Source organism: Camponotus vicinus, unplaced genomic scaffold (genome assembly GCF_025532165.1).
Source record: "Camponotus vicinus isolate PSW18456_S1 unplaced genomic scaffold, iyCamVici1.0 SCAF_1, whole genome shotgun sequence".
Classification (NCBI taxonomy): domain Eukaryota; kingdom Metazoa; phylum Arthropoda; class Insecta; order Hymenoptera; family Formicidae; genus Camponotus; species Camponotus vicinus.
The window spans coordinates 13169664-13194823 of NW_028141945.1; the positions used below are offsets into that span (position 1 = coordinate 13169664).

A 25160-nucleotide genomic window follows, 5' to 3' on the forward strand; every position below is an offset into this window, starting at 1 on the left:
GAACAATTGTGTATCAACAACAACATGAGATTCGTAGTGCTGTTTAAACCATTTTATATCTATTCATTTCATTTTGGGTAAAGTTACAATCGCCAATATTATAAAATGCTCGATATCTTCGAAACAACTAACTCAAAATGGATAAAATTATAATGTTTCAAAAAGATCGCAAAGAAGAGTTATAAGAACATATGATAAAAAATATGGCATTCCATTTAAAAAATTCAAGATGATCTTGTTCTGATGTGTATATATATATATACATACACAAAGTAAAGATAACATATTATCCATGTATGAAGAAGAGAGTGGTAAATAGTATGTGTGGAGTATAGTGTATAGAATATGATGGGGATGATAAAAATATAATATATGACAAGGGTAGATTCGAGCAATCCGTATGTGTTAGTTATTTATCCTTACTCAAAGATCTCATGTAGTTAGTATGCACTGTGCATATCAGCTTTTATTATGCATCACCCCTAATTATTAATAATTCATCTCTTTTCCAGTCTTACTATATCCTATTCCACATATATCCTATTCCATATATCATCTATCATCTCTTTCTTTTTACGTTAATGGTATCTCCACTTATTTCACTTTAGATAAAATTACAGTCGTTGACATTTTACTCGTATTATAAAAAGTTCAAAACGATTAACCCAAAGTGATAAAGTTATAATGTTTGAAAAAGTCGCAAGAAGGAATATAAGAATGCAATAAAAAATGGAGGGTTCCATTTAAAAAATTTAGGGTGATTTTGTCCGGACCTTGATAAAGCCACCTAGATCCAATTGATAAAACGGTAAATAGATCTTTTTAAACCCTACAACTTTGGTCTGAAACATGTTTTATCAAACATATAGTTTTCGAAATATTTCGCTATCCCAATACTTTTTATATATCTTATCCATATAATTTATGAAGCTATTTTATTTAATTGTCTCCGCTATTTGAAATAAAATAATTTTATTTGATATTTGACTATAAATTGATGTTACATTTTATATACTTAAGATCAAACTCGTCTTTCAAAATTTTTTTTATGGCAAGTTTCAAGATTGTTTTGCTTTTTAATTCACAAAATTATGCCTTTGTAAAATCTTCGTTTAATTAAGCTGTTTTTAATTTTATCTTAAAATCAAAATTGAGCTTTAAATCAGAATATATTTATTCATGAATATATTTATTGAAAGTAACTCAATGTCTTTGGAAATTCTAATAGCTCTTTTGGTTAAATTATAGATCAGTGTGAAACACTAATTTTTTCATTAGACTTTTAATGATTTTATTCATTTGCATAAAACTTATAAGAGAGTCATTAAAATTCACATGAAAGGTGAGTAAAATTTTAATTAAAAATTTAATAATTGGAATTTCTATCTACTTGTCGTGAGTTATTATATTTTAATGATTTCATAAACGAACGCGGTTTTCTGTTTTACGGAAAATAGGCTATGTCTGACAATCGTGATGAGTAACTCACGCAAAAACAAAAGCGAAGACCGATAGAACGTCAATCTTGTCGAAGTTTCATGATTCTAGTTCGCACTCTGCATCCTGCAACTTAGAAGATTCATTTCATAGCTTTTGACTTTCGAAACGAATATTTCAATTGTATACATATCTGTATATTGAAAACTTCGGAACTAGTAAAATCGGTGGACATTGAACATGTTTTCAATCTACTATAGGTTATCGGATATGTATGCTTTTTTTTAACTTTTTATCTTTGTTGAATATTTATACGTTTCGAGCTTTTTTCTTGTTATATTAAAAGATTTTTAATTACAAATTTAAAATATGTATTAAAATCAATTTTTTTCACGAATATAAAGATTAAACAAGTTTCTATATTTAAAAAAATTATTCTTTTCTAATTAAGCTTTTTCATTTATATATTTCTTTTGATTATATTTGATTTATTTAAATATTTGGTATCGCGTATTTTTTAATTTAATATATGCATATATGCGCACATGTTGCGTATGGTTTGAGTGAATATTTAAGATCTTTGGAAAGAACCTAATGAAAGCCCGAGGCTTTGCGACGATGCTTCTTTTGTTTAACTGCGAATTAGTATTAAACATTTTTTCTTTTTCTAATGAGATCATATATTTTTGTAGTACATTAGAAAAATAAAAAAATTAATATCGATGTTTCTATTATTGAACGACCTGTATCCTTTACAATCGATTGTAACAAAATCAATGATATTCCTTTTTCAATTTCTTCTAGAGCTTAGTGTTGAAGCGAAATAAATAACGCCGATTTTATAGTCGACAAGTCTTTTATTAATTATAAATTATAAATTATAAAAATTGTGTTTTTTTCGCACGAATTTAATGTGGAAATTTTTCTCGAAACTTTAGTTTATCATATTAGGTAAAAATCCATTCGCCTGAAAATTTAAATAATTGCCGAATGATTTCTTCTTTTAATGATTTCTTCTTTTAACTTATGACAAATATTTTATTAATATTAATTAAATATGATAAATGGTAATTAAATACACTAATTAATAAAAAATGATAATTTGATATACAAATGCTAAGAAAGATTCTAAAAATTTTAAATGAATATAAATAACACCATAAATAAAAATATTTTATATCTAAGTTATTTTAGCACATAATTTTTATTCTATAATTTTTTTAAACTTTATCGTAATCTTTTTTCAGATCATTTATTCAACATATTATTATATGATATTCTTATAACTTTAATAACTAACTTTTGGTGATTATTTACTTATAGGGATTACTTCTTGATTTCAATAATTCTCATATATGTTATCAAAGTCATCATTTTAAGCGATGTTATGAAAGATTTAGTCGACGATCGTTTATTAAATAGTTATAAACAAATAATGTCTAATGAATAATATGTTATTTCATGGCATCGTATACATTTTACTTTGACTCTCGCTGAGAGTGAACTTCGCTTTGCAATCTTGCAAAGTACGTATAGTCTGTATACGGTATACGGTGTGTCATGAAATTATATATTATTCATATATATTATTAAATCGTTTTTATGTTTATAATTTTTTAATAAGCAGATAATTTTTTAAATAATAACGGCGACTAAAACCTTCACAATATTACTTACAGTGATGACCTTGTATGTAATAACATATATGAAAATTATTATGTGAAATCGGAAGATGGTTACTAAATAATTACCAAATGATATTCTAAATCTTAGGTTAAGTTTTTATTTACCAATATATCTTATATAATTAGAAAATGTGATTATTTCTGCTTGAACATCAGTGTATGTAAAATGGAGCATAGTATAATTCTTTTATTTAATTTTTAAGACAAATGATCACAAAATCTCATAAATTTCTCATTGTTTTATAAAATGATAATTATACTTAAAAACTGTATCTTGTGAGACGATCATTATGTCCATTTTAAACTCTGATCTTTTTATGATATTTACTTTGCGAGTATTTGCTGCAAATACATATTATCGCGAAAGTTTAAACGGTCATTAAATTTTTTCAATTTATTGCAAAATGTTTTTTGACTAATCTATAAATAAGACAGACTTGTGATTTTTGCTAGTAATAAACTGTACTTACGTTGAAATCAATTTTATTACATCTATGCGAGATGTAATACGCCAAATCGATCTTGCGATTTTAATCGCCAGTTTTTTCTGTGCCTCCACTAACAAGAACTAACGAACGAGCACCTTACAGATTTGAGCAAATCATATAGAATATTCGAGATTTGTTTTTGAGATTAATTGAATTTTATCAGCGCAATCAATGTGTTGAATGTGCTGATAAAGTTCTTTGTGAAAGTAATAGTACGTAAAATATTTTTTGTCATTTATGGCGTACATACAGCTGAACAGAGATAAATAAATGATATCAAACGCATATGTATTTTCTAAATGTCATCCATTATTATTGCCGATCTTTTCATTTTTTAAATAATAAGAACTGTCTATAATAATAATTATATTTATAAGTAATAATTTAAAATAAGAGGAAGACGAAAGATATGAAAAAAGTGAGATAATTTGTAAAAGGAATATGTATTATTATCTCTAAATATATTATTAAATATACGACAATTAAATAAATCATTTTTTAATATTAATAATAATATAAATAATATTAATAATATTAATAATAATAATATAATTACATATATATATATATATATATATATATATATATATATATATATATATATATATATATATATATATACGAATATATAATATAAATAAAAATGGATCAAAAAAATTTAATTAAAATTAACAGAAAGTACATAAATGGTCCAAATGATAAATCAATAATGATAATAAAGTAGGCTTATTTTAGACCATGTAAAGCGCAGGTGATAATGCGTGACAAATAATTCTATAATTTAAAAAAAAATTCTATAATTTTTAAAAAACAAACGTTTCGGTCCCTTTCGGACTCTCCTCAGTGTGACATAATAACTTAATATATAACATATAAAAGAAATACAAAAATAAATAGATAAAAAGTGGTATCATACAGGTTCATATACAGCAGCAAGTGAACAGTTTGAATAGACAGGAGGATACAGAGCTCCTTAGTAAGGCCTACCCATCCCATCTTAAAGAAATGTGAGTTAATAGTAATCTTAATTTTTCGGCAACAGTTAGAGATCTGGCACAAAATCATTGGTTCAGTTTACATAGAATAATTGAATTCGTTGTTACTTCAAACAATCCGTGCGTTATTTCAATGAAGCATTTTTTTTGCTAAAGTTAATTCTAGTAAATATTTCAAAGTAAATATTGAAAAGAGAGAGAAAATCGAAAAATATTTCAAGTGATGTTGATTTTACCTCGTACGTTATCACGGAATACATGAGAGAATTCATATTTTTTTGCATTACTCCAAACAGATGATTTTGTATATAAGCACATGTTTAATGGAAATCTATCTATAATTCAGCTTTCTGGTCACAGTTTTCGCTTATTAATAATTCATTATCAATCGTCAATTATCAGTTCAACAATCTAAAAAATTTAAAATCTAAAAATTTGAATTTTTTCAAAAATTCAAATTTTTAGATTTTAAATTTTTTAGATTGTTGTTGATAGTTGTTGATTAATAGAAATATTTTTAACGCATTATATAAAATATGTTAATATATTTTGAATTTTTTCTTTTGAAAAACACAATAATGTCAACCAGAAGCGAGCACAGGTAGAGAAAAATTTGAATTAAATTAGATATGGTATGCTTGCTTTCTCTCTCTCTCTCTCTCTCTCTCTCTCTCTCTCTATATATATATATATATATATAGAGAGAGAGAGAGAGAGAGAGAGAGAGAGAGAAAGCAAGCATACCATATCTAATTTAATTCAAATTTTTCTCTACCTGTGCTCGCTTCTGGTTGACATTATTGTGTTTTTCAAAAGAAAAAATTCAAAATATATTAACATATTTTATATAATGCGTTAAAAATATTTTTATTAATCAACAACTATAATGAGTATACATTTGCTCTCTTGGTTCCAAAGCTTTCCATCCAGTCGAGGAGAAACTTACGCAAACTGATTAACTCTGCTTCCCTGTACCAGAAGTCTATACACTGTTCTCCTTTCCTCTGTATATATCTACGAGCGTATATATTGTTTGTACGTATATATCCGTATATATCATATGTTGTATCAGCTACATAATGTTTACCTTACGTCAAATTGTGTTTTGCACTTAGTGCGTTACCGGTCCTTGCTTTTAGTGCCCACTGAGAGGTATATTTTATGTGTGTGTGTATCATTGATTTTATTAATTTCTATATCCCATTATTGTAATAAATAAATTTAAATATATATCAATTCATGCAAGCCTCAGTATTAACTCTAACGAAATGTTGCTTCATTGAAAAATGTATTTCAAATAACAATCGTAATTTTTCTTTTAATATATAAATTATTTATTTTCTATATAATGTTTTATATCTTTTGTATATTTTGTATGATCTCTCTCTTTTCCAATATTAAGAAAAATAATATTTAATTACAAAACTAATGTCTGCGTACGCATCTTACTTGGATATTTATTTGTCTTTTGCCTTTCTATAAAAGAAGAATTTTTTTATAATATAATTTGAGAAAGCCTGTATTATCATGATTCTTTCTAAAAAATTGACAAAATGGCCATAGCTTATAGAACATTATTTCATTTAAAATTCATTCCTCTCTCTATTTTTTATTAGTTGTGAAATATTGTATTGACATTATACAGGGTGAGCCATTTTAATTAACGCACGCAATTATTTCGGAAACAAAGCATTTTAGAGAAAAATGTTTCAGACAAAAGTTTTATGGTTTCGAGGGGGCCATAAGATGGTATCATTGGTTTGACACTGAAGAGTCATTTGAAGGTCACGTGAAGGTCACTTCAATTTTTTTAAATGGAACACCCTATATATTTTTGCACACTCTTGTAGCTTATCTCGAGAGCTTTCCAAAACACTATAATTAAGTACCTTTTCGTTAAGTACTTTTTGAGTTATGAGGCTTGAAATAATTTCTTAATTTTACATAAACCGTAAAATATCTTGTAAAATATTCATTTTTCGATTATCTTACCTTAATACTTTTACGTACAAAATAATGAGAGGAATCAATTGGTCTAAAGAAAACACATAGTTGTTTTCAAGAAAAAATATGTAATTTGCAATTAACAATTCCATATTTTTTCTTAAAAACAACTATGTGTTTTCTTTACACCAATTGATTCCTCTCATTATTTTGTACGTAAAAGTATCAAGATAAGATAATCGAAAAATGAATATTTTACAAGATATTTTACGGTTTATGTAAAATTAAGAAATTATTTCAAGCCTCATAACTCAAAAAGTACTTAACGAAAAGGTACTTAATTATAGTGTTTTGGAAAGTTCTCGAGATAAGCTACAAGAATATGCAATGACAAATAGTAGGTTCGATTTAAGAAATTGAAGGTGACCTTCATGTGACCTTCAAATAACTCTTCAAGGTCAAACCAATGATACCATCTTATGGCCCCCTCGAAACCATAAAACTTTTGTCTGAAACATTTTTCTCTAAAATGCTTTGTTTCCGAAATAATTGCGTGCGTTAATTAAAATGGCTCACCCTGTATATCGCAAGATCGTTTTCGTCAATATCAAGTTTCCTCTCTTCTGATAATCACTTATCGTTCGGTTAGTAAACTTCTCAATAATGTTAGCAACTAATAGCCGATGAAAACAAGCATCAAACATTGATAGATTTCGAAAGGGATATAATCTATTTAATTAATTTTATTAAGCTTATATGTTTGTACTCTGTTTAAATGTACTAAAAACAATTGACTGTTCTCAAAATATTTTTGCACGGAAATTTTTTTCCATATACGTGCGAAAGTTGCGAATCACAAATTAAATAAGAGCATATAATTCTCTAAGTTTCACTTTACATACACATGAATTTATATTTTAAGTAGATTATGAATAAATTGAATAGACTTGATAAATTGAATAGACTTGCTAAACTTTTATATTCAATCTCCTATAAGAAAGATACATAGCATTTTTTAGTGAATAACAAAATTGAATTTCATATAACGCGAAGAAAAAAGATATATATTGAGCACTCTCTTCTTTTACTATTTTTCTTGTACAATAAATAAAAAATATTTTATATAAAATGCATATAATATATTCCCAATTAATTTTGTTAAAAATTTTTTAGTTCAGTATTTTATCATTAAATATTTCAGAGCATACATATATATGCATCCATATTATTATACTATTTCCAAATAGTTATAAATTATTATATGTAAAAATAAATAACATATTTTACATACATGATGATTCAGATTTTCGCTAGAGAGTAATAGTAAGCCTCTATTTAAGAAATCTTTTAGATAAAATAATCAACAATATACTTTAGCGCATGACACAAAAATCAGTTTAGCAATAAACTATATTGTGATAGAATAATGTCTTTTCTCTTTGCCCATGTCAGAAGATATTTTCTTCATTTGTACTGATTTTCACGCCTTGATCTCCAATCATTTTTCCATTATCTCGCCTTTACGCACGCTTCCGAGGATATTTTGCGCGTACCTTTAACCTTCACCTTTTGTCCTTGATTCTTGTGCCTTGAACCTCGAAGGGAGAATTCTTAATGGGTTACACATAGACTCGGAAGGACGAGAGTTATGCGCTTTTCCGTAACAGTTAAAGATTCATGAATCTCGGGTAGAAACAAAACAGTCTGTTTTATCTTAGGCTTTATCGACTTTCACATTTCCTCTTTTTTCAAGAGAGAACTCGATTCTTATCATCCGTTTGTGTCCATGAACATTAAAAAAACTTGTTAATAATTCGTAACGACGATTTCGTAAATCTATTTAATATTTAATATCTAATATTTAAAAGTTTAAAAAAATGATTAAAATTTTATTATTTTAAATTTTAAAATAATAATCATTTGTATATAATTTATATATGATTTTTAATTTTTATTTGTATATTTTAATCAGTCATAATTATATAATCATAAGTTCTAAGAGAAAACCAGAATGAAAAAATTCTTGGTCTCTTTATTTGCATTTTTTATGTAATAATTTCTTATTTATTACATATAAAAGTATTTATAATTTTGACTTTGAAAAAATTATCACATTTTCTTTTTAATTTTGTTATTTTGAATTTGTCAATTTTGACATTACAAAGATTCATTTTTAGCGATCTGAAAAATCCTTAAATTTGAATTAACATATTGATTAACATATTTAACATATTGATTAACATATTGGAAAATATTTGCTAGACTTTTAATATATACGTAATTCATAATTTTTCCGCAATACGCACCCTATATTTATATTAATTATAATTATTTTATTAATTATATAATCATCATTAAATATAATAAATTTTTTTTGAAGTTTTAGCACACTTTTATTTGATTGTAACAAAATTTTCAAATCTCATTATTATATCGTACGTATGATAATTATAACATGGTAAAATACATTAAAATTGCTCTTTTTTCAATTTTAACCGCAAATTTCTTAAAATAAAAATTATGACATAATAGAACAATTTAGATTTAAAATACTATTTATAGAAAACTACGTGAAATGATCATCCACTTTCTTGTGTTCGAACAAAAATTATGTTTTGTTAAATTATATAATTAATTGATAATCACATAAGTTATAAAATTAATTGATAATAGTGTACGAAATGAAAGAGAATATTTAAATACAATATTCTATTATAGAATAGATATAGTTCTAATGAACATTAACCCATTCAGACCTGAATTTTTTCTGGTAATGTAAAAAATTATATATTATTATTATTATTATTATTATTATTTTATTATTATTTATTATTTTTTATTATTATTATTATTTTTACTATTATTTAGTCCACCGAGAGATCGCAGGGAAACTAATTCTAAAAAGTAACTATTTCACATAATTTTAAAGTTTTTGTGCATAATTATGTACATAGGGTCTGAATGGGTTAAGAAAAGTATTAAAACACCGTTTATGTTGCTTTATCAATTGTTATATCTGAAAAAAATCCATGTTAAAAGAATCGTATAGCGCATATAATTTCTGTTTCCACTTATTTTGTATCTCGTTTTTCGTCATTCTGCTTTTCAATAGATCCTTTTTTTTATAATTTTGTATGGAATGTTTTGTACGGCATGTTTTGTACGGAATGTTTTATTCGGAATATCACTTGTCTCTCGAGGCAACAACGTGATCAATTCAGTCCTCGTGTTGCTTGTTGCGAAACAAGCTTATTGGAGTAAAGGTGGAGACTTTTCGTTCACCAAAGTAACCAAATAAGAGGGAAGAAATATTCATGGAAGAAAATAAGAAATATTCATATTTTGTAGTCTTTTATGCACTTCGCGTATCTAACAATATAATAATGATTGTAAATCACTATCTTTAAAAGTGAGGTTCTTTGAAGTTGTTTTCAGAAAACTCATGAATCGTTTTTTTAGAAAGAAATTTTCTCGACTTTAAAACTCTCCTCTAAAGATTTATTTTGCATACTTTTGTCATTTTTTACGGATCTTGATATTTTTAGTATTATTGACATCTATAAAGTATGAAATAAATTTTTTAAACGTATTAAGATAAGAAATGATAATATTTTCGACTTTCTGTGGAACAGAAAACTCGTCAGAAAATTTGTAGGAAATAATATTTGTGAAACGCGCATAAATTTAATTGAAATTTTCGCCGACCATTATGTCTTATAAGCATAGAGAGCATTTTAGCTAAATAATACACATTTTGCATAACGTATTTCATTATGTGTGATATATTCCAGTTTTCCATCAGAAAAATATCCCTCCCTTTTCCGCCTATTTCGCTCTCTGGAATACACTTTTAGCGTGTTAATACGATATACAAAGCACGATAGCGCGCGTTTTAAAGAAAGATTTTTCACACGCCATACACGCCCACGAGGCGCACGTTTTTCTCGACGCATATGCATAAATGAATCAATATTAAATCTTTTCTTTCAACTTTCTTTTTTCGTCTTCCGAACGGATGTACAAATGGCAATCTGATTGATTTCCGATACTCAACGCGCGTGCAGATTTTCCAACATTTGCCGAGAAAGACGTGCTATTTGCGATAATATCGATCGCATAAAGATCCTCGGGACGGGAATTGTAATTAGTAGTCGAGATGCATTCCAACTCCCGGTTATTTATACGCGAACACGAACGAGTCTGCAAGCACTAAGGAGTAGACGTAGGACACGGAAATCGCACAAGACAGATATCTCTTGTCGATAGGAAATAGGAATAACGATATACTGATATAAGGATTTTCATTTATGACCTAATTTTTTAATTCTAATTTCAAAGAATTCCTTATTCAAATGCATCTCGCTATTATAAGCATTTCTTGAAAAAATATCAATTATTTTAATTGTATTATGTAATGTAAATTTATATAATTATAATTACAAATAAAATTTATAATCTAATAATTTAATTTAGTATATATGCATATATATAATGTTGAAATTATTTTGTGCTTTAATTTAACTAATTAGAAAGAAAATGTAAAAAGTCTTAAGGGGTCAAGCCTACTCATAAAAGTCAAAAAAATTGTTTTTTAGGTTTTTACAGTTTTTGAAGTATATCTAAAGCATATTGAAAATATTTTCTAAAAGTTTCAATTTAATCGGATGGAAATTGACGAAGTTATAAGTGTATATGAAGTGCCAGAATGGATTATTTCATTTAAACACGACTATAAAGTTTTTTTTTTATCTGATGACTATCAAGCCAATAAAATTTAAATTAAATAAACTAAAATTATATATTCCGGGTCCGGAATAGATGATTCTATGTCAGTTAAAAATATCTATATTTTATTTAAGCGTAAACTTGAAACAAAACTTTAAACGCGTGTTACTCTAAATCACTTTTTCAAAGTCGGTGAGCAAGATATTTCGAAAACCGTTCCATCGATTTGCTTGAAATTTTACAGGCTTCTCCTACACATAAAAACCTAGTAAATGAACGAAAGATTTTTTTATTAATAAACACTTTCATTTTAATAAAAAAAGGAACGATTTTTAAGTCGAAAAGAATATCTTACAATTAATGTCAAATGGCTGCCATTTTGTTCCAAAAGACAATTTTTCGATTAACTTTTTGTTCATCTACTGGACAATTTTTTACATTAACTACATTTTATCGAATTTTTGATATTAGATGAATCAGCTTCGAATAGCACTGTTTACTCCGCGCAGCGCTTTTTAAAAAACAATATCCGAAAAAATAGTTATAACTTTTATATTTTTCAATATTTTATTTGAAAAAAAATAACATTCTTAATATTTGTACTTTTAAATAAAAATTTATTTGTAAAAAAAGAATTATTACACTTTTCAAAAAAAATTCCCAAAAATCATTTTTTTCGGCCTGCTGACTAGGCATCACCCTTTAAAAATCTTAAAATAAAATTTAAAATTTAATATATATTTATTAAGATATGCATATGCAATATATAAATGTTATATATCTTTTTTATATTTCAGCTGATATATTCGATAAGGTTGATGAAGAAATCAAGAAACTCGTTGGTTTGCGGGCCAATTGCGTTGGTGGTGGGAGAATTGAGCATGATCCTGATGAAAAAACTATCAAAGTTTATGGATATTCGCAAGTAAGTCCCAGGATTTATTGAAATATTTTCATTTTTAATTATTTTTACGAATTTCTAATTAATTTAATGAATATAAAAATTATATATATATCTATATATATATATATGTATAATTTATTTATTTATATATACATATATGTTATATATATATGTATATATATATATATATATATATATATATAATTCAATCAACAAAAATTTCACAGCAGAAGTAAATGATTCACAAAAAATAAACGATTATTTATGCAGCGCAATATTCCATTAAAAATAACTATAAGAATAGTTATTTCATAAATAATCGTTTATTTTTTGTGAATCATTTACTTCTGCTAAAATTTTTGTTGATTGGACTTATATTTTATCTGTCGAAATAAATAATATTGATAATTTATTAACATCAGACTGATCCATGTCTAAATAATATTTTAAATACGTGCAATTTTATATTGCATCACAATACATAACGGCATAGATATTTTTACTTCATATTTTTGCTTATCACAAGTTTTACGCCTCCGCAACATCAAACTTTAGCAGATTAAATTTGCCTTGTCCGAAAGTATCTCACGCAATCGAATAGAAAGTTTTATGCGTTTTATCAGCGAGTTATACGTAGATAAAAGAGCACCTAGCATTCTTATTTCTAATATTTTTGTATTACATTATATAAATGCAACTAAACAAATATATAATAAAAATATATAATAAATATATAATAATATAAACAAATATATAATAAATATATAATAAATATATAACAAATATATAATAAAAAATACTTATAATAAAAAAAAATTATTCAAACAGAATATTACCCATACGGAAAATAATTGGTATTAGATATCCACTAGATATCCTTCATGGGCACTAAGGATATCCATGAATACGAAAAAGTATATTCGTAAACAGTCATTAGAGATGCTGTAGATATTCAAATGTCCGCAATTCGAAGTTTCATAGATATCTACAGAATATGTAAATCAATATCCTGTAGATATCCGTACAACGTTCAGTGGATATTTATATAGATACATTTATTAATATAGATACATTTACTATTATGTATTAATATTTATTTTTGCATGGATATTTATTCTATCTTCTATGATATATATATAACGAAATTTGCCATAAAATAAAATTAACCGTCTGCAGTTAATTTTTGGAGCTCTGAAGCTTCTCTCACAAAAGATAGAAGAGATACGGCTATAAGAGTCTTCGAGCTAATGTGCTCTTTGACCGATAAGCCATGACTCGCGGGGCCTGTGCCGCGGCTTTATACATATACTGTCTTAGATGGCTCTTATTTTAGGATTAAGCGTTTTCCTTTTCGCCACTTAGCAGCAAGGTGTGAAACTCGTGGAAATATATGAATATCCATTGGATATCTTTGGTAGCTACTTGGTGAATATACACTCACACTCAAAAAAACGGGCTACTAAATTTTAGCAAAATTTTTTAACATCTTTTAATGACAACAAATCAGCAAAAATCACCGTATTGATATGAAATAAAGCTCAAATTAAACAGTCCTCTTAAAAACTAAGAAAACCAAATTTGAGTTACAAAAAATGTTTTACAAAATGACAAATGTTGAAGATAGATTTTGAGAAATAGAAAACAATTCTTTTTTAAACTGCTGCATTGCTCAGGAAAATCGGCTCCCTGGTACAAAAATGTTTTTAATGCTTATTTATTTTTTAACAAATCCATATTTTAATAAATTTTCTACGACCTTTTTTGATAAAGTTATACCATTTTGAAGAAAATGTTACAAAATGAAACTTTCCTTGTAAAATCTGCAATTCAGAAACAAATTATCATGGAAAACTTTTTCAAAAAAGAAATTAAAGTGTAACTTGATCCAAGATGCTTCACATAGAGATAGACGGTCAGATTTAAATCTTTCCTCAAAACGAGATATAACTTTATCAAAAAAAATCGTAGAAAATTGATTAAAATATGAATTTATTAGAAAATAAATGAGCTTTTTTAAAAACTCATACATTTTTGTATCAGGAAACAAAAATTTTTGTAAAATTTTTGTACCAGTTAAAAAAAAATTTGTCTTTCATTTCTCAAAGTCTATCTTTAACGTCCGCCATTTTAAAATATTTTTTGTAAAATATTTTTTGTAACTCAAATTTGTGTTTTTGCTTTTTAAAAGAAATGTTCAAGCTCTATTTGAGTTTTGTTTCATTTTAATACGATGATTTTTCGCTGATTTATTGTTATTGAAAGATGTTAAAAAATTGTACTAAAATTTAGTGGCCCGTATTTTTTGTGTGTGAATGTATATATGTGGATAACATGTGTATATCTAGTGGATATTTTTGGTAGCTATTTAGTGGATATAGATATGTGGATGTTATATATACATCTATTAGTTATCTATAAAGGATATGGACCTCATATAGATATTTGGACATTTATTAGATATCTATTAGATAAATTTTTCCGTGTGGGTAATAACATTTTATTGTTTTTAAATTTCAACTAAGTTTAAAGAGCACACATACTTTTAAATAAAATTAATGATTTAATATTGAAGCATTTATTTTATTGAAAAGTATCGCAAAAATTTTACTATTTTACATAATTCGCCATGGAAAGTTCTGCGAAGCGTATAAGTGCCATAAATCTCGAAGCTCTGCTCGATCTGATTGACCTTTAAGTGTAAAATTGCATTTGCATTTACACAAACTCAGAAATATTCATCGTCTAATACTTTCGTAGCGTTCCTAGATCTTATTGAGCGATTTTATTTTTTCATTTTTTAAAGTATCTCGCAAGCAATATGAATCAATTATTATGGACGTTTCAAAATATCTAATTATTATAATGTCATGCACATACACACATATACATATAATTCATCTGTATGCTATACTAGACTAGCACTATAACTAGAATTTTTCTTTTATTTATCAATTCTCTTATATTTTTATTTGAAATAGAACTTTCTTGAGGCAACTTTTATAACAACATTGTATCTTTTATTAGCTTTTAGTAAAAGAGCCTTTTAACATTAACTATTATTATGATTAAATTTTAAATGAATTCTTTGGTTTTGTTTTATTTATTATGACAAAAGAATATATATCATTGTAATTAAAAATGGAATTACTTTAATCGGTATTTAAAAAATAAATTTTATTTAAATTTTGCAAATTGTTCTTAAATATAGTATAAATTTTATTACTGTATGTATTGAATTGGTAATTTTTGTTATTAAAGCACAGCTTGTGTAAATAAAAATAATCAGACTATTTTTTAACAAATCAATAATCTATTTAACAAATACAATTGCAAAGTTATTTCTAAATAAATATGAAGCTAGATATTTATATTATCTTGAAAGAAATATTTTATATGGATAGCGTTTATAACGAATCAATATTTTATAAAGGAGTGGAAGCATTTTAAATCACTCACCGACAGTTTAAATCGGAATTCGCCATCCACCTTAAAAAGTGAATAATTTGTATTACGAAAGGCGAGCAAAATATTGATAGGGAATATTTTTACACCGATGCGTTTAAAAGATTAAAGGGAATAGAAGAGAGATTTGAACGCATATTAAAAAAAAGAAGATAAAAATACGAGAGAATATATATTGTAAGCTTGAAGGCTGCTCTCTCTAAATCCAGTGATGTTGCAGAGAAAAAAAACAAGTAAGAGTTAACAGTCCGTATGATAATAACTCAAATTAATAAAAAAAAAGGCTTAGGACCGTGGCATAGGATGTCAGTACGAAATAACAAATCAAAAAACAATTCAAAGACAGAAACCTCGTATATTAATAGGCTAGTTTAATGAGTAAAATTGTCTGTCAGAGAAAAAATTCAAATAACAAATTGTAAATAGACAAACGTACGTTTCAATCCTATACAGATCCTTTTCAATGTCTTAACAATTCAAAACAATATAGTATAACGCAAACAATTACAAAGGCGAGCGCTATAATCTAAAGGCCATGGCACACAAAAAAACGTAAGCAGTAAAACGTAGTCAGTAAGCAAATTGACCAATCATGATTGAGCAGTAAGCAGCCATATTAAAACGTAAGAAAACATAAGAATTCCGATTGGTCGATTTCCTTACTGACTACGTTTTACTGCTTACGTATTTTTGTGTGCCAGGGCCCTAACAAAGAAGGTCAGATGGATATTTAGAACGGTTAAACATTTTTTTAAAAAACGCAAGAACAATGGTTGAAAATAAACGCGGTCAAAAACAGTCAGAAACAGTAACGCATGTATAAGGAAAATTAATGAAATGTTAAAAATGTATGGCTATACAATGCTGTAAAGAAAGTACAGCTCACCTCGCTATCAAAATATTATAAACGCTATACAAGAAATCGGAGAGAGAACGTGTCTCGTTTCAATCCCTCGTTGAATCTGTCCGAAAATAAAAATTACACGTTGTCCAAAGAAATAAGAGTCATAGTGATAAAATTTGAAAATTATAGTCCAATGATGTAAAATATGGAAATCCCTCTAAAATCCAATCTCTCAAGGCGCGTCAAAGAAAATGATTTGAAATTAACGGATAACGAGGTGGCAGCTGGCCTATAAGCAAAAATCAGACTGATGTCTTATCTCGATCTCCCTCATTATCACATTCCTTCATCCTTTTCGTCTTGGCTTTCTCGACCTGATTTGTGCTTATAGGCCAGCTGCTACCTCGTTATCCGTTAATTTCAAATCATTCTCTTCAACGCGCCTTGAGAGATTGGATTTTAGAGGGATTTCCATATTTTACATCATTAGACTATAATTTTCAAACATTTTATCACTACGACTCTTATTTCTTTGGACAACGTGTAATTTTTATTTTCGGACGGATTTAACGAGGGATTGAAACGAGACACGTTCTCTCTCCGATTTCTTGTATAGCGTTTATAATTTTGATAGCGAGGTGAGCTGTGCTTTCTTTATAGCATTGTATAGCCATACATTTTTAACATGTCATTAATTTTCCTTATACATGCGTTACTGTTTCTGACCGTTTTTGACCGCGTTTATTTTCAACCATTGTTCTTGCGTTTTTTAAGAAAATGTTTAACCGTTCTAAATGTCCATCTGACCTTCTTTGTTAGACTATAGCGCTCGCTTTTATAATTGTTTGAGTCATACTATATTGTTTCGAATTGTTAAGACATTGAAAAGGATCTGTATAGGATTGAAACGTACGTTTGTATATTTGCAATTTGTTATTTGAATTTTTTCTCTGACGGACAATTTTACTCATTAAACTAGCCTATTAATATACGAGGTTTTTGTCTTTGAATTGTTTTTTGATTTATTATTTCGTACTAACCCCCTATGCCACGGTCCAAGCCTTTTTCTTTTATTTATTTGAGTTACAGAGAAAGTTGGAGAGAAAGCAATTTTAATTCTATTTTGAATATTTCATATATTATTTTTCGTGTATCATTGTTTATTCATTACATCAAACAATGAATATGTATTTCGATTATCAATTTCTTTAAAAATATTCCGGAACTTGTGAAAATGGAATGATTTTATCAGTAACAGTTAAATAAAAAGAACTGATATGAAGAATGATATTATTCTAGAGAAAATTTAATGAAAAATGCCGAGTGTTGTTTTATCAATATCTAATGGTATCAAATATGTATTTTATAGACAAATTTAGAAAGTTGTATACATTGTAAAATAAATATTGTATAATTGATAATATCATTTATAATATTCTATAATTGATAATCATTCACGTATCACACGACTCTTATCTAATATATTTTTTGTTAATATAGAATGATTTTTGATATTTCAATGTAATCTATTATATATACTATTTTATATTATTATTATTATATAAATACAGATTTATATTCACCTTTCCTAAACAATACGCATATACAAAAGACGACATCTCGAAAACATTTTCATCTTATCATTCCAAAAACAGCTTCGGGATATCTTCTGGTCTTTTGGATATGTACGCTGTCTGAGTTATTACTTTTAATGCACTATTTTTTACTCTCAACGTTTGCTTTTATTCGCTTCTAAAAAATTTTTTATTTTTATACAAAAGTCTACATCTAAAAATTTTCATTTTCCTTCTTTTTACATTTTCCTTTTACTTTTCGTGCGCATTACTATAATTAGCTCAACTGTAAATGTTAAGCTTCTTTTTTTTTCCAAGCTGAAAATATAATATAAAATTTATTTTCTCATACACTCACACTGGCGCGCACACACACGCACACACACACAATTTATTATTTTAGAACAAATTTCTTAATTGAATTTAATAAAATTATTTAAATTTTGTTGTGTAGTAAAGATCTGACAATATTATATATTAATTTTAACTAAATATATCTATATATCTATATTAATTAATTATTAATTTATTTTACAGGGATTTGGTAAAGCTGATCATCAAGTGTCAGTTGAGTTACTGAAGAAAAAATATCCCGATTATAACATTACATGCTCAGACGAAGGTTACTAATCAACAAATAAACTATAGCTCATATTTATTTTGCTTGCTTTTCTTCAATTTAACGGATATAAAAATTAAAACGCTTTGCTTTGTATATTATTTATAAAATGTATATACATATTTGAATAAAATTAAATGTGCTCTAATCGTCTACAAATTTTATAAAATATATAATATGTTAAAATATAAAACGTGTCTAGCGCAAGAGTTCAAGTATAATAATGGTATAATGTTATTTGTCAGTATATTACATCTGTAACGTATATTTACAGTATAAGTATAGAATATTCGAATGATATCATGTGCTGTGTGGGCAGTGAAAATGCAACATATTTTTTGTCTCAATAAACACAATTAAACACAATATAAAGAAAAGTTTTCGCATTGTTCTTTCTAAAATATGCATGTCTCTTTATTCTAGATAATATTACCTAAAAAAAACCTTATAAAGGTAAAAAAATACGCCAAGTACATAAAAAAATCAAAAAATTTAAAAGTGATAAAAATAAAATTTTTTAAAAACCGATATGAGATCAATACTATTAGCCAAGTACAATAAATTATGTGATATTAATTCGTAATCGATACTAAATGAGTTAAGATTACTTTAATTCCTAAAGCATTTTTTATATGATGTATATAATTTAAAAAAGTTTTACACAAATTCTAAATTGCATAAATGACTTTCAGGTCGAAGTAAGATATGAAAACTTGGCGTGCCCCGTATTTAAATCATATAGTTTAAAACAGAAAAAAGCTAGATTTTTGATGGGCCCAATATAAAATTTAAAATTATACTACGGACCGCGCACGCGTGTAGCTAAATTTCGAACTTATATATCTTGTCTCCTCTGTATTACCTGGAAATCATCACATAGAAATTAGGCAAAATGGAATCTCTTTTTTTATGAGTTTTTTATTTTCTCTGGAAGGAAAGTTTAATTGTTGTAAGTCGGATTGAAAAGTTTCGCAGGTCGTTTCTGGCCCACAGGCTGCCTGTTGCATATTCGTAGTCTAAAGTTTATTTTATAAAAATGTAAATTGTACTTACTAAATGAAAGGATTAACAAATATATATTGTATAATCAAATTCTTTATTTTATTCAAGATATGTAAACGACGGAGCGGGAGGGGGGGCACGCCAAGTTTTCATATCTTACTTCGACCTAAAGGTCATTTATGCGATTTAGAATTTGTGTAAATTTTTTTTAAATTATATACATCATATAAAAAATACTTTAGGAATTAAAGTAATCTTAACTCATTTAGTATCGATTACGAATTAATATCACATAATTTATTGTACTTGGCTAATAGTATTGATCTCATATCGGTTTTTAAATATTTTATTTTTATCACTCTTTTAGATTTTTTGATGTTTTCTTATGTACTTGGCGTATTTTTTTTATCTTTATAAGGTTTTTTTTAGGGGATCTCACTGCTTTTTGTAAAAATTTATATTATTTCTACAGAAAATATATGTTAGATTTTTTAAAGATATTTTTTTATGTACTTGACGTATTTTATTTTACCGTTATAAGATTGTTTCTAGAGGGACCATTTTTTTGTAAAAATTTATATTATTTCTGCAAAAAATATATACGCATTTTTAAAAATCTTTACTAAGGGTATGTCGCGTATTTTTACAAGGCTTCATTTTCTAGATATTAGAGTTCATTCCCAAGAGGTGGTTTTTGAATATTGTAATACGATAAATTAGTCTCCTTAGAAGTCTTATCTAACGGCACAGTTTTTATATTTTTGTGATACCGTTTTCGAGATAGATTAGATTTTATCCCCAAGAGGTTTTTGAAAATTGTTATGCGATAAATTAATCTCACACGTATACACACACATATACACATGTCACACGTATGCACACACATGTACATAAATGGTTTTGTTTCTTAAAGCATTTTTGCACACTAAAGCGAATAATCATATATACGCGGTATGAACGCAGCTTGAGGGACAAAATCGCTTTGAATGTGTGCGTGCGAAGATACGTTCATGAGTCTGAACCTTATGACAGAAAATGAAAAATGTCACAATTCTGACATGCGATTATCATTTCTCGGGATTGACTGCACCCCGACTGCAGTTTGGATTTTATTCAAACTGGTCACAATCGAAAGCTTGTATTCACATTATATTATTATAGAAAAATGCCGTTAGATTTTTAATTACGGCTTTAGTTTCTGAAATATTTCAATCGAAAGTTTATGTGACGTCATTTAACGTAAAATTCCGGATAAGCTACTTGGTAGCGCCGCGTCGAGAACAGTGACTCTCAATGCTCGGATCCAATTTTTTATCAGTTTTTTATGTACTTGGCTACCGCGTCGCTTGATCGGTAACATAACTATAAGTGTTGGTAAAGTACCGACGCTTTTAGTTATGTTCAAGTGAGAGCGTCTTCCCATCACAGTTCGGCTGCGACTCCGGCATCCTCTTAATCTTGATTATTTTAATTTTATTCATTCTTTTGGCATTACTTTATGATCAATTGCGTTTTTTTATTTAGTCTAATCATTAAGTTCTGTTATTTTATCTTTTAAGTTCTGTTATTTTATCTTTTATTTCATGGTGTTTCTGTATAATATCCCTAGTAGCACAAAACATTGGCAAAATATTGGTACACCTTGGCTCAATATTGGTTATATTGGAAATGTCTTGGTCAATATTTCCCAATGTAAAACTAATATTGGTTGTTAACAAAATGCAAGTGTTCTGCTAATATTGCAGTGCCCATGATGACCAATATTGGTTACTAAATAAATATAAATGTGTTGCCAATATGGTTGCATTCATTATAATACCAATATTAGTTATGAAGTAAATGTAAATGTGTGCCAATATTGCACGTTCACACATTATATGTGAGCTTCGCGCGTCGCCACTAAGTCGCCACGAAAAGGAAAACACCTAACCCGAGAGTGGGACTCCATCTAAAGCAGTATATAAGGCCGCGGCACAGGTCCCATGAGTCACGACTTATCAGTCAAAGAGTGTGGACTATTATAGCCGCACTTCCTCTAGCTTTTGCGAGGAGCTCCAGAGCTCCATAAATTAACCACAGACGGTTAATTTTTTTTTTGATGGCGAATTCCGTCATATATTAGAAACTGATCTATTCAATTAATACAATTCAATATTGGCTCAAAATGAAATCGCGTCTACTTTGCAATATTGGACCAATATTGGAAATATTGGATATATATTGTTAGCCAATATTGCTCCAATAAAGTGTGCTACTAGGGATTTTTATATTCCAATATACATATGTATACATATATATATACCCACACAGCACATTATACTAAACGATAACGAAAAGATGTCTTTTTTAAGTTATCTTTTCGACAAAATATCTATAAAGACATCTTTTCGCTTTGTCGAAAAAGATGACATAAAAAAGACATAATAGTATGTGGCACGTGTTTTTTCGCTTGCCGCTACGCGGCCATTCTTAACTTATTTCGTATTTAATATTTATCACGAAATGTATATAAAGAACTAGTAATTAATATAAGATCTGAAGCATATTTTTGTCTCTTACGAGCAGTAATGCCACAAAGAGGATACTGCTCACATGTATCAATCAGAGAGAGCCGTATTGCCACATATACATATGTTACGTAGAGTTATTGTATGCGTGTGAGCCGTATCCTTTTCCTGACATTACTGTTTATCAGTTTAATTTCTGACAAATTGAATTTAAAATAATTTATTTAATAATCTGGATTTCTTGTTGGGATTCAAAATATTAAACAGATTATTAGAAATTAGATGGATAAATGGGAAAAATAATTAATTTATTGCGTGTATTGAAGTATTCCTATTACCGAGTGTCGATAATCTATACAGAATGAATCAACTCACGTAGAAAATTATAAACGGCCCAATACTGAGCCAATATCGCTGCCAGTCGTGCCAGTACCGGCTGCCGGTAGTTACCAATATTGGACCAATGAAAGTCAAGTACAGGAGTGTAACACTATGCCATGAATTTTTATTATTTTTTTTTTTTATGGGACATTATAAACCCGACAATTAACCAACAATGGGACAGCATTGTCTGCCAACGCTTGGCTGCCGATATTAAACCAATATTGGGCCCGTTTTTCAGCATCGGCATTTTCCACGTGGGAAGTCATCTTTTAGTCATCATATGGACAAGACTAAAAAGTCACTCAATTCGGATCATGAGATGGCTTTTAGTCATCTTTCCGTCGACTTAACGATATCAGTAAAAGATGTTTGTGACAAAAATATGTACAGTTTTAGTAGTACTTTAGACGACTCGGTATTGTAGTTTTCTATTATTTTTGTAACCGGGACGTAACAATCAATTATCTTAGGTAAACGATAAAGACAATTACATCAATTATTTTAACCGAGTTTTCAAATTTTGTCCCCACAAGATACTATTAAAAATCGATTTTGCACCGTCGAGATACTATTAAAATCCAATGGCGATCTTACGGGATTTAGCGTGACCGGAAAAAACTTGCTACGTGCTACTGTAGGTAAAACCTTTGCATTGTTGATAATAAAATAATAATTTGATATAATAAATTGTTCATTTTGTTATTCTTGAGATAGGTATATAAAAGATTTATACATTTTTGATAATAAAATAGCTGTATGATCTAAAATACTCGTATGATTTAAATAGTTCTTGTAATTGTCTTCAATATAAACAAAACGGCTAGTAATATCACTAATCTTCTATCAGAGAGAAGACAGAGATGTCATGGTCTGCTTTTAGGTGATCCCTGAAAGCGATACTCCCTCTATGGACATTGAAAACGTGAACATGAACTACAAAGCCAATTTTCATGAATGTTCTCAGAGGGTAATATATAATGTGCACAATTTCTGGTTTTGTTCCGTGCTATGTGCACGAAATGCCGGTAGCACCAGTATAACAAGATACTTATATATGTAAATTGATAGTAAATAAATTATTCAATCGCGAAAGATACTGTAATATTCAAAGGTGAAATAAATATTTTTCTATATTCATTGTCATATTTATATCTTTTTATTTACAAAACACAAAATGCCTGCTGTGGGATAAAAACATTTTTAACCGTATTTCTATCAATCTTCTTAATTAGCAGTAAACTGATCTTTGATTTTTATCAATCATTTTTTTAATTATTTAAAAATTTAATTATTAATACATGTATAGAATTTGTCAAATTAATCACTGATTCTTCTGAAGTTTTTATAATTAAGACTCAAAAAATATAGACGTTGCAAAATATTTTAAGTCTCTTTCTTTATATAAAATATAAAGAATTTATATGTTCCACTTTAATATAGCTAACATTATTTTTATATATTTTTATTATAATTTTCATACCAACATAATATTTTTATGCATAATATTTTTATGCTAAATACATATTACAAAATATATGACAAAATATAGTACAAATTTAATATAAAATATAATTCGAAATTTAATACAAAATAATTTATTACATGGAATAATTTATTACATGAAAATGTCCAAAATATACGTATAATATAAAATTTACAAAAAATTTTTACATAGTCCAGACGAGACTGATCAGCGAAGATTAATTACGCGACATTTATTATTAATAATAGATATGCAATAATAGAATTTTTAATAAGTTTTATATAACGTAAATAATCGTGATCAAAAGAGTCATTAATAAAATTATTGATCGTTTTTTCGATTGTAAAAGAAAGTGTTTGCATTACTGGCGCATTTTGTATATATTATCAAAGGAAATATTCAAAATGAAAAGATAGAATAAACTTCGAAATCAACAATTAAATTACTAAATAAATCGCGATTTGAAATTCGCGAGAAAACGCTACGAATAAATAAATCGACAATAATCAGAATATTCGATTGCGAGATACGCATAATTTTTATAATATGATAATCGAAACTAGACTATCGATCAATAGACACGCGTGCGATATAATTATTATCACACAAATGATGACAGACGAAGATATTTTGGCATTTGTGATCCGTATTGTTTATAAACATAAAATTCACTGTCCGATTTATTTGCGATTAATACGCGGCTTTATACGAATTTCACGATTGAGAATAAAATACATATTCTATTTCGCGCATGATTAGCTGAATAAGATGAAATGAGCTCTATAAGCTTTAAAATATAATTAAAAATCGCGTTGTAGCCACGTTTAATAGAAAATAACGGAACGAATGATTTTCAAAGTCCCTCTAATAATCGATGTAATTGTAGAGTTTAATAAGATTTAAATAATGTAAAGAATCACGTTTAAACAGTCATTAATAAAGTTATCGATCGTCTTTTAAATTATAGAAGAAAATATTTGCACTACCAGCATTTTGCACGAACTATTAAAAACAATATTCAAAGACGTGGAAAGATAAACAAAGCTTCAATGTATAAGTCAACGATTAAATTATAAGATAAATCGCGATTTAAAATTCCCGAGAAAA

General features: G+C 27.3%; 1 protein-coding gene and 1 long non-coding RNA gene across 3 annotated transcripts in view; one reads left to right on the forward strand and one right to left on the reverse strand.

The window, feature by feature from the left end:
- LOC145975959 (sex-regulated protein janus-A) overlaps positions 1 to 18825 on the forward strand; it is a 113318-nt gene extending 94493 nt beyond the window's left edge. For both annotated transcript variants that reach the window (XM_083106723.1, XM_083106726.1), the window contains exons 3-4: positions 12072 to 12199; positions 18596 to 18825. In XM_083106723.1, coding sequence (XP_082962849.1) covers positions 12072 to 12199; positions 18596 to 18688 — 221 coding nt within the window. In that variant the 3' untranslated portion in view covers positions 18689 to 18825. The remainder of the gene's footprint in view (positions 1 to 12071; positions 12200 to 18595) is intronic.
- LOC145975966 (uncharacterized) lies at positions 14801 to 18078 on the reverse strand. Its single transcript, XR_014440140.1, has 3 exons — positions 18068 to 18078; positions 15635 to 15664; positions 14801 to 14867 (listed from the first exon to the last, which is right to left on the reverse strand). It is a non-coding gene; the product is annotated as an uncharacterized LOC145975966 (long non-coding RNA).
- Positions 18826 to 25160: the final 6335 nt, after the last annotated feature.